We start from the raw sequence: 13524 nt of genomic DNA on the forward strand, positions 1-13524 counted from the left end.
TGATCCACTCTGTGGCCAGACCCAGCGTCCTCCACTATGAAGGAGGCCCATCAGCTAGCCTCCCAGAGGGGTTATGAGGGTGCCCTGTGAGGCGAGTCTCAGGCAGAGCCAGCCACTGGCCTCATACCCCCCAGATCCTGGGCTGGGCAATCACTGAGTTTTGAAGGCCCCACCCCAAGACTTCCCCCACCCCTCCTTGTGTACACAGAAGAGTCTGATGACCCAGCCCTTGAAAAACAAGCATTTGTGTTTATTAACCAAGAGGAGGGAAGTCAGAGCAGTGCAGACTCCTACCAGTCCTTTCTGTAGTCTACCCACCTAGGCCCAGGCTGGCAAGCCCCTTGAAAAGTGTGGGTAGGCCACTCCTTCCTACCCCCACCCCAGGGTGAGTTCCCAGGGAACCAAGGCCCACTGGGTAAGGAAGAGGAAGTCAGTAAAGGACAGAGGCCAAGGAAGGAAGAAAGAAACAGAGCTGCTGGGTAGACAGCTCTGGTGAGATCCCTTGGTCCCTCACTCTCAGTGGGAAGGGCTAAGTGCCCCAAATCCAAACCTACAAGCAGGGGTCCATCCACGTCAAAACCCCACATGTGAGGCGTAGGCGGTAGTCCAAGGTCAAGAGCCAACTCTCTCCGGGTCAGTCCTTGTCAGACGGATGCTGGTCCAGACTCTGAGGCTTTGCCTCTATAGCAAGTTCACATGAGGCAGCAGCTTCTGGTCTGCCCCAAGCCAGGGAATGGATGCAGGAGAGGTCAAGGGGCCTATGGCTTCTCTAAGATCTGTCCCGTGGCGAATGTCGAGTCCCATGGAGGCCTAGCCCTCAGCTGCTGGAGTCTCTCGCGCTTGTCGCAACCCATACAGCCATTTGATCACCCGGGCGTTGCGCTCTATCACTGACACACCATAGGGGACGCGCTCCCGAGCCAGCTCCTCGATGGTGGCAGAGCTGCGGCGGGAGCAGCCCCCCTCGGAGCTAGCCGGCCCAGCACTGGGCCCAGCCAGGGACACGATGTCTGAGTTGGCCCGGGCTAGGTGGGCCACACCCAATCCCCGTGCCTCCTCCTGGTCCAGGCCGCAGAAGTTAAAAAATCTCTCCAGGTCAGCTGCTGCCCGGGAGAAGCGCTCACTCAGGTCTGACTTGGAGCGTTGCAAACCTGGGGGCCGGGCCGGGCTAGAGGTGGCGGCAGTGCCTGGTGATGGGCAGGGCTGGGCAGGTGACGCCGGCAGGGGAAGGACATCCACTCGGCGGACTGCAGCAATACTGGGTGGTGGGCGTGGGGGGGTGGCTGGGGGAGCCTGGCGGGCCCCCTCTGACCGTCCGGGGGTACGGCTGGCCTCAGCAGGGGACACAGGACTATCACACAAGTTGATGAGGCTGCTCAGGATGTCCAGGTCCAGCTGGGGCCGGCGGCCGGGGCCAGGCAGGACTCGGCGGCAAGGCGTGAGCACCGTGCGGCGAGTTCCAGGGCTGAAGAGTGGTTGTTTGCACAGCAGGGGCTGCACAGGTTCCTGGCGGGTATTGGCCACATGCAGGCTCTTGACATACTTGGCCTTGTCGGCCTCCAGGCGCTCTACAGCACTAGGTTTCCGGGCTCCACAGTCTGCTGGCCGCTGTAGCTGGTAGCCGGGGACCTTGGTCTGTAGGCGGAAAGGTAGGGCGGGGGTGTCTCGGGCTCCCGGAGTCAGCGTGTCCACAGGCATGGCTGTTACATACCCCGAGGGCTTCTGTCTGAGGAGACTGGAGAAATGAGGAGACAGAGATCCAGGCGGAAAGCTGGCAGCTGGACACCGCAACGGCTGCGGCGGAGGAAAGAAAGAAAGGGGCAGAGCACACTCAGACAAAGGCTCAGCAAAGATTGAGAAAAGCTGAAGACGCCTTCCCCATTAAAAGGTAAAGGCCACGCCTCTGATTCACAGAGAGCCAATAAGCAGGCAGAAAGCACCCGCTCACGGGCCTGTGACTCCGCCCACCCCCCCTCCTTCTCCGAGGGCCCAGCCCAGCTGAGGCAGAGAGAAAAAAAAGGTGCCAAAGAAGAAAGACACGGGCAGCCTGTGCAGAAAAGATGGGACATGGCACATTTTAAAGGAAGCAAAGGGGGTTCCAGGCTGAGTGCTGGGCACCAGCCGGCTCAACTGTGAAGAGTGGGTCCTCTTCACAGTTCCATCTTGCAAATGCGTAAACTGAAGCCCAGGGAGGTGAGCTTGATTAAGCTAATTCAGCAAGTTGGTGGCTCTGCCCCTTGCCTCCAAGCAGGGAGGTGCTTGCGCAGGGGTCTTGGGGTTGAGTGACCAAGAGAAAGGGCTCCAACCCCACACCCCACCTGGAATGCCCACAGGAAGCCTGGTACCACCTCCACCCCACACTCACCCAGGCAGGAAGCTGCCCTGTGCCACCCGCCTAGACATGCCAGGCCCCAGGCATAGCAGCAGAGCTTGTGGAGGAGGAGTGTAGAAAGTCCCCACCCCTGCCCCAATGGAGTCCAGACACCCATTAGCTTCCAGTATGAAATTCCAATGCCAGGCCCACAGCAATCCACGGATGCCTGTCAGGTGGAAACGTCAGCCCTGAGCTATGCTGCTCTGAGAGAAGCTGGAAATGCCCAAGATCACACAGCCCTGCTTAGGAGCATCCAGCAGACTCCGGATCTGCCAGCAGCAGTAGGACGGACACGCATAGGCAGGAGGGCCCACATCCGGATGCACAGGTCTCCACGTGACCACCTAAGCATCAGGGCCCAGTACCCCAGACCTCAGGCCACCCCTGACCTTTTTTCCAAGGAAGGGCTAGAGCCACAAAGTGCCCCCCGCCGTCCCCTGGAGATGGGCCAGAAGAAAACCCATAGACCAAGTCCTGAACCCTTCCTTGTGTAAAATGGGGGAAAGGGACTCTGTCTAGGCGATCCTCAAGAGGACCTGTAGCTCAGGCCGTCTAAACCTGTATTGTCTAATTCAACAGCCACTAGCCACATACGGCTACTCAGCCTTAACTTTAAATTTATAGTAAATACACACAATTCAGTTCCTGAATCACACTAGCCACATTTTAAGGGCTCAATAGTCACATGTGGCCAGTGGTCACTATACTAGACAGCACAGATTAGAGCATTTCCAGCCGTAGCAGAAAGCTATGTTGGACAGCCCCACCTAGACATCCGGAATGCCAGGAGGGAAGAGTCTGGATGGGGGAGGGGAGAGAGGAATCTGTCTTCTAGACATTTGACACCATCCTCTCCTGTAATCTTCCAACAAGTCTGTGATACAGGTCATTGTCACCTCATTTTTACAGATGGAGAAACTGAGACTCAAAGAAGTAACCAACCTAGGTCCCAGAGACAATAAATAAGACACAAATTCATATGAAGCCTGATTCACTTATCTAAAAAAAAACGAATAGTTTTACTCATTGTTGCTCACATTCTCCTAAAACAGCTCCATGAAGGGGGTGGGGGTGGGGGGTGTCCGTTTTGTTCACTGTATCTCAGTTTCAAGGTATTGCTCTTTACACATAATAGGCAGTCAATAAATATTTACTGACCTGAAATACCTATGGGGACCAAATGTAAGCAGGCAGACCAGGGATAAAATAGAGAGGGGCATACCCACCCTAGTGTAGGCATATGGGTCCAAGATGGTAGGTATAGGATGTTCTAGGAAGCTGGGAACCCAGAATTGCATGGAAACTCTAGATTCTTAGCATATTTGATAATAATAATTTTAAAAACAGTGCATGGACAGGGCAAACAAAACATACCTGCAAACATATCTGCCCCCCGCCCCAGTCTGGCCCCCAGCCCCCAGTCTGAGATCTCTGCAGCAAAGGCAAGTTGACAATAGAACCTTGGGGGCTGTTGGCCCAGAGCCAGAGCTGCTCCCGAGTTAGAAGGGATGGAGTAGGTGGGAGAGAAAGGCTGCCCCACTCAGGGCCCACCCCCAAGGAGACGTCAGGAGGGAAGGGTCACAGGAAAGGCAGCCTTGCTGAGCCCTGTCACCGTAGCTAGACTCTGCCCTACCCCCGGGCCCCCGCCTCCCAAACCAGTCCAACCCGTTGGTGGCATTGGTTTCCTCCCGGGCACCATCCCGGGAAACAGAAGGAGGAAGGAGGTCAGATGGGCAGGGCTAGGGCAAACGTTCTGCGACACCCCCCCCTCCGCCCCCCACCCGGCTCGGGCCCCCACCCCCTCGGGCCGGACGTGCGGACCCCAGGGGCTCTTCCGGCGGCACCCGGACAGATGCTAGAAGCCAAACCCGGCTTTAGGGCCGCTGGCCGTCTCGCCCGGAGCTGGCCCCCTCGCCCGCTGTGCGCCTTGCGCAAGCAGCTGCGCCTCTTCCAGACTTGGTTTCCTTATGTGTGAAATGCTGTTAAAAATACACCTTCCTGATCCTCCAGGTCACCGTGAGGATCGAGCGATAAAAACAAGTCGAGGACTTTCCTCAGCACCTGTTAAAAAGGCGGCGCTGCATGAACTGGGCTCCTTGTTTTTATTATGAATTTGACCCAACTCCTGAGACCGCCCCTCTCGCAGGGGTCTCTAAGCATTCTCCAGAAGCGTCTGCCCGAGCCTAAGCGGCGGACAAAGGAGGCTAATCAGTGAACAAGACTCATTTCACCGGTGGGCAAAGCACGATGTGCGGTGGCTCCTGAAAGTTAAAGCCAGGGTCCCGGTCCCCGCGTGGGACTCGTGTCCTCTCTGAGGCCTCCTCTCATCGCCCAACGCCCTACCCACGGATTTCAAACATTACCCACAAATGACCGCAGAAGCGCCGGTCCCGGGCCCTTCTCATTGGCATCCCCGGGGCATGCAGCCTCACCTTGCTCACTCCCCACCGGCTTCCCTGGCGTCAGCCTCGAGGGGGAGTAGGGGGAGCACGGATCCCTGGTCTGGCTTTTGCCCTTCCCAACTGGGGGCAATCCTGGAGATTCCCAGCGGCGGCGTGCTCTGTGATTCTGTCTGCTCGCCTCCCCTCTCTGAGCCCGGGTTGTCCTGGCTCTTAAATGAGGGAGCTGATTGCCGATTCCTACAGCCTCGTCCAGGCCTGAAGGTGAGTCCCTGCCCGGTCCCCGCCTTACCTGAGGAGGAGGGAGAGGTGCCCGGGCAGCCCCCGACCCCGGCCCCGTGCCCCCGGCTCCGGCCCGCACGTACCTGGCTGCGCCCTTGCCGCCGCTCTGCGCTGCCCAGGCCCGGCCCACCTGGGCTCAGGTAACACGCGTTTGCGCAACTTCCGGCGGCCGGCCCCGGGCAGGTGAACACGCCGGCCCAGGTATTACTCGAAAAGGGAGAACGAAAGCCAGGCAGCGGCCGGGACCCGATCCCAGCCGCCCCCGACCGACCCCAGGAAGTTCTTCCGAGAGCCAGGCCCACCTATCCCACAGCTGCACTGGCCCGCACATCTGGCACACAGAGTCTTAGTGGACAGCTCAGGCAACCGGACCCATCTTGGAGATGGAAAAACTGAGTCCCCCTTCCCACAGCCACAATGACCAGCAGTTAATGTATTAACTTTTCCTCGTGTTAATTAACCCATTTTAATCTTCCCAACAACCCCTACAAGGGGAGCTCTATTATTATCCCCATTTGACTAATGGAAAACTGAGGCTAGGACAGGCTGAGTCAGTTGCCAAAGTCACCCTGGAGAGTCCAACCTGGGCACTTTCCCCCCAGATCAAGCCTTAATTAATGCCACTCCTTTCTAGCTGTGTGTCCCCAGGCAGGTTGCTGGACCTCTCTGGCCTTCCATTCTGTCAATAAAGGAAAGTCCTACCTTCCAGGCCAGGTCAGTGTGAGTTCTTAGAGCTTGAGAGTGCCTGCAGAAGCTTTGTGCAAGCTGTAAACATTAGTAAGGACAGCAATAATAGAAATAATAATAACTAGAATTTTTGAGTGCCAGACACTGTACTTATTTAAATCTCTGGACCGCCCTGGGAGGGAGGAACTATTTCATCCCCATTTTACAGATGAGGAGACTGTAGCCCTGCAGGAAGGAACTCCTGGGAGGGAGGTGATTGTCTCTTCTGCCAGCCCAAGCTCTATTATGTCACTTCAGGTGGGACATTTGATTAAGCCAGTTTCCACTGGGATTCTGAGGCCCAGAGAAGTAATTGCGCACTGGGCTCCGACTGAGCCCCAGGGAGGTCAAAGAGGGCCCACTTCCATGTCTGTGCCTGGTAGGGGCTGCACCAGGGTTGGGGTGGAGGGCATGAGGGGACAGGAAGCGACTCAAGGAACAGCTCTCCTCCACCTGGGAGTGAGTCAGCCCTGAAGCCCCTTCCAGCCCCTGGGCCCTGATTTTAGGGGGATAAGGCAGCCTGCTGGGTCCCTGCCTAGCCCTCTGCTAAGGCAACAATGGGGAAGCATTAGGGGGAGTGGTTGTGCTCAGTTAGGGTCTAACAGTAGTAAAAGCAAGACAACAGTGACAATTTTTATTAAATGGGTAAGACCTTTTCCAAGTGCTTTCTTTGTACCTGGCATTTGTTCTAAGCTCTTTATATGTGTTAACACATTTAATCCTCACACCTACACTATAAGGTAGATACTACTATTATGACCATTTGACAGCTGAGAAAACTGAGGCATGGAGAGGTGGGGCCACTTGCCTGAGGTCACAGCTGGTAAATGGCAGAGCCAGAACTTGAACGCGGGCCCGGGTCTGGGGAGCAGGGGTGTGGAGAAGATAGTCCTCAGTGTTGGGCTTTGGCCACTCACCGGGGAACTCCTAAGGAATCTATAGCCTCTCTCTCTGGGCCCCAGAGGGAGAAGCCACCTTAGGAATCACTCCCTGGCTATGGTTCTGGGTCTTGTTTCCTCAGCTATAAAATGAGGGCAATAATGGCAATGTCTTCCCAACAGAAATCAGATGTCATCACAGCTCTGCTTAAACCACCCCAGCCCCAGCCCCCAAGGCTCCCCATCTCCTTAGAATAAAATCCAAACTCTCCACTTGGCCCTCAGGCCCTCCAAGATCCAGTCCCTGCCCTCCTCTCCCACCTCATCTCCACCTTTTCCTGCTCCAGCCAGAGTCCTCCCTGCTGTTCCTGAGCACACCAAGGTCTCTCTTGCCTCAGGGCCTTTGCACCATCCTTTCTCTGCCTGGAACCTCTTCCCTCTTCGCCACTTCAGAGAGGCTTCCCTGACCACCCTGAGGCTCCTGCCAACTCTTTTACCCAGTTTGTTCCCTTCCAAACATTCATCGCACCCTGTCATTTTAGATATTCGCTATCACTTGTTTCCTATCTCGCCCATTGGGCTAAGAACTCCATCGCACTCTTCCATATTTCCTTCCTCCAGTGACAAAGCACAGGAGGGGACGCCATTGACCAAGGGGCAGGACTAAAACCCTTGGACTTTGAGCCCACCTCAAAGACCAAGGCCCCTCAGCACCAAGCCTCCTCCCAACCCCCAACCCTGACGCAGGCCTTCCCCCACCCCGTCCCACTCCTCCTCCAGCCTCCAGGAGCCCCTATTCAAGCTGGGATCCAGACAGCTCTAGCTGAGCCCTGTCCGTCCTCCAAAGCTGCCAGCACACACTGGGTCCACGGCTGGCAATGCCCTTTTCCACTCCAGCGCCCTGGCCACCCCTGTAGCATGGACTCTAGGACCAACCTGAGTGAGTTCAAACCCAGCTCCACCAGTGATTAGCTCTGAAACTTGGGTAAGATACTTAACTTCTCCATGCTTTGGTTTCCCCAGCTGTAAAACAGGATCCCTACCAGTGCCTCCCTCCCAGTGTGAGGCCTGTACATGACAAGCGCCACCAAAATGTGCACTGTGATAACTATTCAACCAAACAGATGCTCCAATGCCCAGCTCCTGGGTGAGCTCTTCATCAGCCCAGACTGAATGTTGACCCCTTCTCTCAGAGGTTACAAATCTAAAAATGCAGACTCACTTGAGTAGATATTTCTCCAAAAGAAGGTATACAAATAGCCAATAAGTACAAGAAAAGGTGCTCAGCATCACTTATCATTAGGGAAATGCAAATCAAAACCAGAATGAGATACCATATCACACCCATAAGACAGCCATTATCAAACATACAAATGGGGCTTCCCTGGTGGCGCAGTGGTTGAGAGTCCGCCTGCCGATGCAGGGGACACGGGTTCGCGCCCCAGTCCGGGAGGATCCCACATGCCGCCAAGAGGCTGGGCCCGTGAGCCATGGCTGCTGAGCCTGCGCGTCCGGAGCCAGGCCCGCGTACCACACAAAAAAAATAATAATAATACAAACAAAAACAGAAAATAACAAGTGTTGATGAGGATGAGGAGAAATTAGAAACCTTGTGCACTGTTGGGAATATAAAATGGCGCAGCCACTGTGGAAACAGTGTGGCGGTTAGGCAAAATTTTTTAATAGAATTACTATAGGATCCAGCAATTCTACTTCTGGGTATATGCCCCAAAGAACTGAAAGGAGGGACTTGAACAGATATTTGTACACCAGTGCTCATAGTAGCATTATTCACAATAGCCAAAAGGTGGAAACAACCCAAGTGTCCACTGACAGATAAATAGATAAACAAACATGGATGAAACTTAAAGGCATTATGCTAAGTGAAATAAGCCAGTCACAAAAGAACAAACACTGTATGATTCCACTTATATGATGTACCTCGAGTGGTCAAATTCATAGAGGCAGAAAGTAGAAAGGTGATTGCCAGGGGCTGGAGGGAGAAGAGAATGAGGAATTACTACTGTTCAATGGGTATGGAGTTTCCATTAGTGATGGTTGCACAACAATGTGAATGAACTTCATGCCACTAGACTGTACACTTAAAAATGGTTAAAATGGTAAATTGTATTTTATATACATTAAAAAAAAAAAGAAAAAAAAGAGGGTACAGAGTCTAGAGCCAGACTCCCTGGATTCCAATTCCAGCTCTAGGTGCAAGTTATTAAACATCTCTTGTGCTCAGTTTCCCTTCATAAGGAGGAAATAACGGCAGTAATAACCACCATACATCATAGAATTGAGAGAATTAAAGGAGTTCATACTTGTAAAGTACTTAGCACACGGTAAGGGCTCAAGAGGTGTCAGGGATTTCTATTTTTTGCTAAGGGGGCAGGAGGTGTGGTTTCTGATGTTTTTCATTTTCATGACATTGTGCTCTCCCACCTCACCCCTCCCTTCCACCTGCTTCTCATTCTATTCAGCAGGAGCTCAGCCCAGACTTGGGCAGAGACAGGGAGGCCCTCTCCTGCCCCAGAGGGATTCAGGAAGGCTCCTGGCAGCAGAGACAGCCAGCCAGTAGGACAACCCAGCTCGATTTCAGCCCAGCTGTCAGGGTCAGAGACACCCAGCTGGGCAGCCTCCAGGGCCACACCAGACCCCACACTATTTCTAGAATTTTCCCAGATGCTCATGCCCTGGCTTGCCTGGAGTCAGCCTTGCCCGGGTCAACCTTGCACAGACCTTAGGAAGGGAGAGGCAAACAGGCTGTGCGAGGGGTGTGGGTGCAGCCACCTAAGGCAGGGATCTACTGTTTGGCCCACGACCTCACACCTCCACCAACTCAATCCGCTGGGCCTCAGGTTTGCACCTGAGCTTGCAAAATGAGGACAAAGGGACTTGCAGTGGAAACTAAGAGAGATACCACATGCAAAGCCTTAGGGAAGGGCCTGGCACACAGGATAAGGTAGGGAAGGTGGGGTTGGGACAGACCCACAACCTAGCCCACTTCCTGGCCCAGATTGCCCCCTGCCTGGGCCTGAGCTCACCATCATGGCTTCTTTTCTCGGCCCAGGGAAATGAAGAAACTAGCCCAAAGTCACGAGCAAGTTAATGACAGATCACAGACAGGGCAGTGGTCTCATGATAAATAATCTAAAATACATACATATATATTTTTTTCAACCAGATGATACATGTGCATGGCTCAAAGTTCAAAAGCTATAAAGGGAATGAAGTTTAAAAAAAAAAAAAACTCCCTCCATTCCTATCCCCAGCCACCCAGTTCCCCTCCCTGCAGGAATCGTTGTGATCAAACAGTTGTATGTCCTTCCACGGAGATTTTAGGCACATGCAAGCAATAATGGACATATATTCTTTCTATTTTTTATGCATATAGCAACATGCTCTGTGCACTGTTTTCGTCTTTCACTGAATAATATATGTTGTTCTTAATAATACGTGTTATTAACATATATTATGTTATTAATAAACTTAATATATGTTGTGCTACATCAGTACATGAGTACATAAAGAGCCCATCAGCCCCTACCGATGGCCACTGAGCGTGTGTATCTAGTCTCTATTACAAACCACACTGCAGCCTCACTGTGCCTACGTCATTCTGCCTAGAAATGGGACAGCTAGGTCAGGGGGATGCATGTGTAATTGTGACAGAGATGGGGACTGTGCTCCATGGAGGCCATACCAGTTGGTCTCCCACCAGCAGAACACAGAGCAAATGATCAATGTTAGCTTTAGTCATTTGATTACTGGGGCTTTGGGTACCCCTCAATTTTGCACTGGAGGCAACTACCTCACTTGCCTCACCCTAGCCCCTCCCTGTATCACATTCCAGTCAGGGAAGATAATAAACTCGCTAATAAGTGAAATTATACGACATCAGATGGGGTAAATGCTACTGGGAAAAACAAAATAGACAAGGTGGAGGGCAGGGCATATGAAGGCAGTAAATATCTGTTGAAAGAATGAAGAAAAGACTTGTTTTCTTTCTGATCTCCCAGAGCTCGTCTACCCAAAGCCAGGAGACGGCTTTGGAGGAGAGAGGGTAAGTAACTCCCCTTGAAGAGATTCAAGACTCCCAGATGCTACAATTCTGAGTGTCTAGAATTCTAAGATGGAAGCCAGATAGACTGGGAACCAGCCCCAGAGTTGCCAAGTCTGACCATGTGACTTTGAGCAAGGGGCTTAACTTCTTAGAACCTCAGTTTCCCCACCTACAAAATGAAAACAACAATAGCAACCTGTGGGTGGGCGCTCCCCAGGAAACAAGGCCTGGTGTAGGTCAGATGCTCTACCAGGAGGGGTCCCGGGCCCACCCCCAACTCCAAAGTCTCTGGTGACTAGTGTCTTCCGTTGAGGGTGTGCCTCTACCCTTTCCCCCAACCTGGGGTAGATTCCCAAGAGTCCTACAGCCAAAGGTCCAAGAGTCCAGGGCCAAACCATCAGCTGCTCACCTGGCACCTAGCTCAGAAATGTCAGTCCTGCCCGATCCCCCCAGCTCTTCTTTCTGAGAGGGACAGCACTGTAATTCAGAGCCCCGTAAGCGGAAGGATCCCAAGTGAGCCCTAAATCCACCCGCTGGCTTTCCGGGGAAGTGAAGACAGATGCCCTGCAGGAGACCCCAGGACGCTGTGGCGAAGAGGCAGCCGGGAGGGGATGCTGCCTGAGCTCTACTGGCCATGTTCCGGTTGATCAGAGGCTAAGAAAGTGACCACCGGTTACCCGTCTGGGTTTCTCAAGGTAAATCTAGATCTACCTAGACTAGAGGCTGAGAGATGGAGCAGAAGGACCTGAATCGGCTTCTCTGCCAGACTTCGCCTGAGCAGGACACTTGCCTTCCTGAGCCTCAGCGTTCTCATCTGTGAAATGCGGTACCACAACCTCTCCGCTGGTACCACTCAGGGAGGACGCGCACCGCAGGCGCCCGGTGAATGGAGACCCCCTAGTCCCGGGCTCGCGCCCCGGACCACCCGTGCCCTCACCTGGAGCCCACGCTAGGCGAGTCCGGCTCCTCCAGAGCGGGTCTTGAGGAGGCTGACAGCTCGGACCCAGGCGGGGAATGGCCGCACCCAACGCGGCTCGGGAGGCCTCAGCCCCACGTGAGGACCCGCGGGGCCTCTTCGGAGCTGTCCTCCTTAACTGAGATAAGCCGGGGGACCTGACTGTCCCAAGGCCCCCAACAGAGCGAAGGTCCTGGGGCGCAGGGGAAGGGGAAGTGAGCGCGCCGCCCCACTCCCACCCCCGACACCGGAATGGTTTGCCCTGGAAATCCTGATTGGTTTCTCTCTTCCGTTCGAACGCCGCGCGGCCCGCGTTGCCAGGCGACCGCTTAGCTTCGGCAGGGCAAGGAAGCACCCCGGCTCCGCAGCCCCTCCCGGCCGCTCACCTCCCCCGCGGCCTCAGGTTCTTCCGGCAGCCTTTTCAGCTCAGGCACCTAATTCTTTTCCTTGCTCACCCGGGACTTTCTCTTGGTCCCCAGCTGGTTCCTAGTCCCGACTTCAGCTAACGCGCTGTGTGAGGCAGTGCAAGCCCATTTCCCTCTCTGTTCCCCTCACTGCACAATGATGAGTGGGTTAGCGTTAAGATGTGCATGCCCAGCAGTCCCGAAATTTACTAAGGAAATAACCAAAAATGTGAGCAAAGATTAATATAGTCCAGCGTTATTTATCATAGCAAAATAATGGAAATAAATTCAGTGCTCAGTGAAAGGAGATTGGTTATATAAATCCATCCTGCAGAAGAACTGAGTTTTTTACATACCAGTTAGCTTTGCATGACAAAACTCTTGTCAGTGCTCATGGCATAACCCTCTGAGATAGGTACCTTTAATTATCCCCACTTTCTGATGAGGAATATTATGCAGTCATTAAAAATGATGCGGTTAAAATACACTTAAAGGGCTTCCCTGGTGGCACAGTGGTTGAGAGTCCACCTGCCAATGCAGGGGACACGGGTTCATGCCCCGGTCCGGGAAGATCCCACATGCCGTGGAGCGGCTGGGCCCGTGAGCCATGGCCGCTGAGCCTGCGTGTCCGGAGCCTGTGCTCCACAACGGGAGAGGCCACAACAGTGAGAGGCCCGCGTACCGCAAAATATATATATATATATATATATATATATATATATATATATATATATACACTTAAAGTATGGGGAAAACACTAAGAAAGTATTAAATTTTTTAAAAGTATGTTTCAAAGAACTATGTACAACATAAATATGCATTAAATACATAATGGTAATATCACAATGTGATATTACCATTGTATAAATGTGTATTACCATTGTATAAATGTATTATACAATGTATAATGTATTATACAATTATACAATGTATTATGTATTATACAATTATACAATGTATTATACAATGTATTATACACTGTGTAATGTATTATACAATTATACAATGTATGAATGCATTATAAATAACAGCAGTTAATTTCTTCTTTCTGCTTGTATGAATTTTCCAAGTTTCCAATAGTTAAACCAGTCAAGAGAAAAAAAAATACATGTTTTTAAAGAGGATTAGAAAAATTAACTCTCACACCCCTTCCAGATGAGCAAAAGTTTTAGGTGTGAGTCACTGTTTGGGTGTAGGGCATTGCTCAGTTTGGACTCAGCCTCTTTCTATCCCAGATGGTGTTTTTCATTCTCTGATTGAATTGTCAGTGACTGAGCACTGACTGTGTACATGCCTTGGACAGGTGGGGGAGGAGGCCTAATAATAAACCAATACCTAACAATGACTGCATGTTCCGGCATGGGCACCAACTAACCATATCAGAACAGATACTATCATAAACAGGGAGTCTGTGAGGACCAGCTAAATATCAAATCTGGC

The 13524-nt window shown here is 52.6% G+C and overlaps 1 protein-coding gene across 1 annotated transcript; it reads right to left on the reverse strand.

Annotated features, from left to right (window-relative positions):
* Window positions 1-254: 254 nt before the first annotated feature.
* FAM110A (family with sequence similarity 110 member A) lies at window positions 255-11871 on the reverse strand. The gene is made up of 2 exons (XM_030830999.2): window positions 11663-11871; window positions 255-1794 (listed from the first exon to the last, which is right to left on the reverse strand). Exon 2 carries the CDS (start codon window positions 1696-1698, stop codon window positions 811-813), a length of 888 nt encoding a protein of 295 aa, XP_030686859.1. The 5' UTR covers window positions 1699-1794; window positions 11663-11871; the 3' UTR covers window positions 255-810.
* Window positions 11872-13524: the final 1653 nt, after the last annotated feature.

Source organism: Globicephala melas, chromosome 15, assembly GCF_963455315.2.
Source record: "Globicephala melas chromosome 15, mGloMel1.2, whole genome shotgun sequence".
NCBI classification, from domain to species: Eukaryota; Metazoa; Chordata; class Mammalia; order Artiodactyla; family Delphinidae; genus Globicephala; species Globicephala melas.

What these genes read in the sequence shown, in the direction of transcription:
- FAM110A (XM_030830999.2), bottom strand. Translation starts at nt 1,698, where the DNA reads ATGCCTGTGGACACGCTGACTCCGGGAGCCCGAGACACCCCCGCCCTA.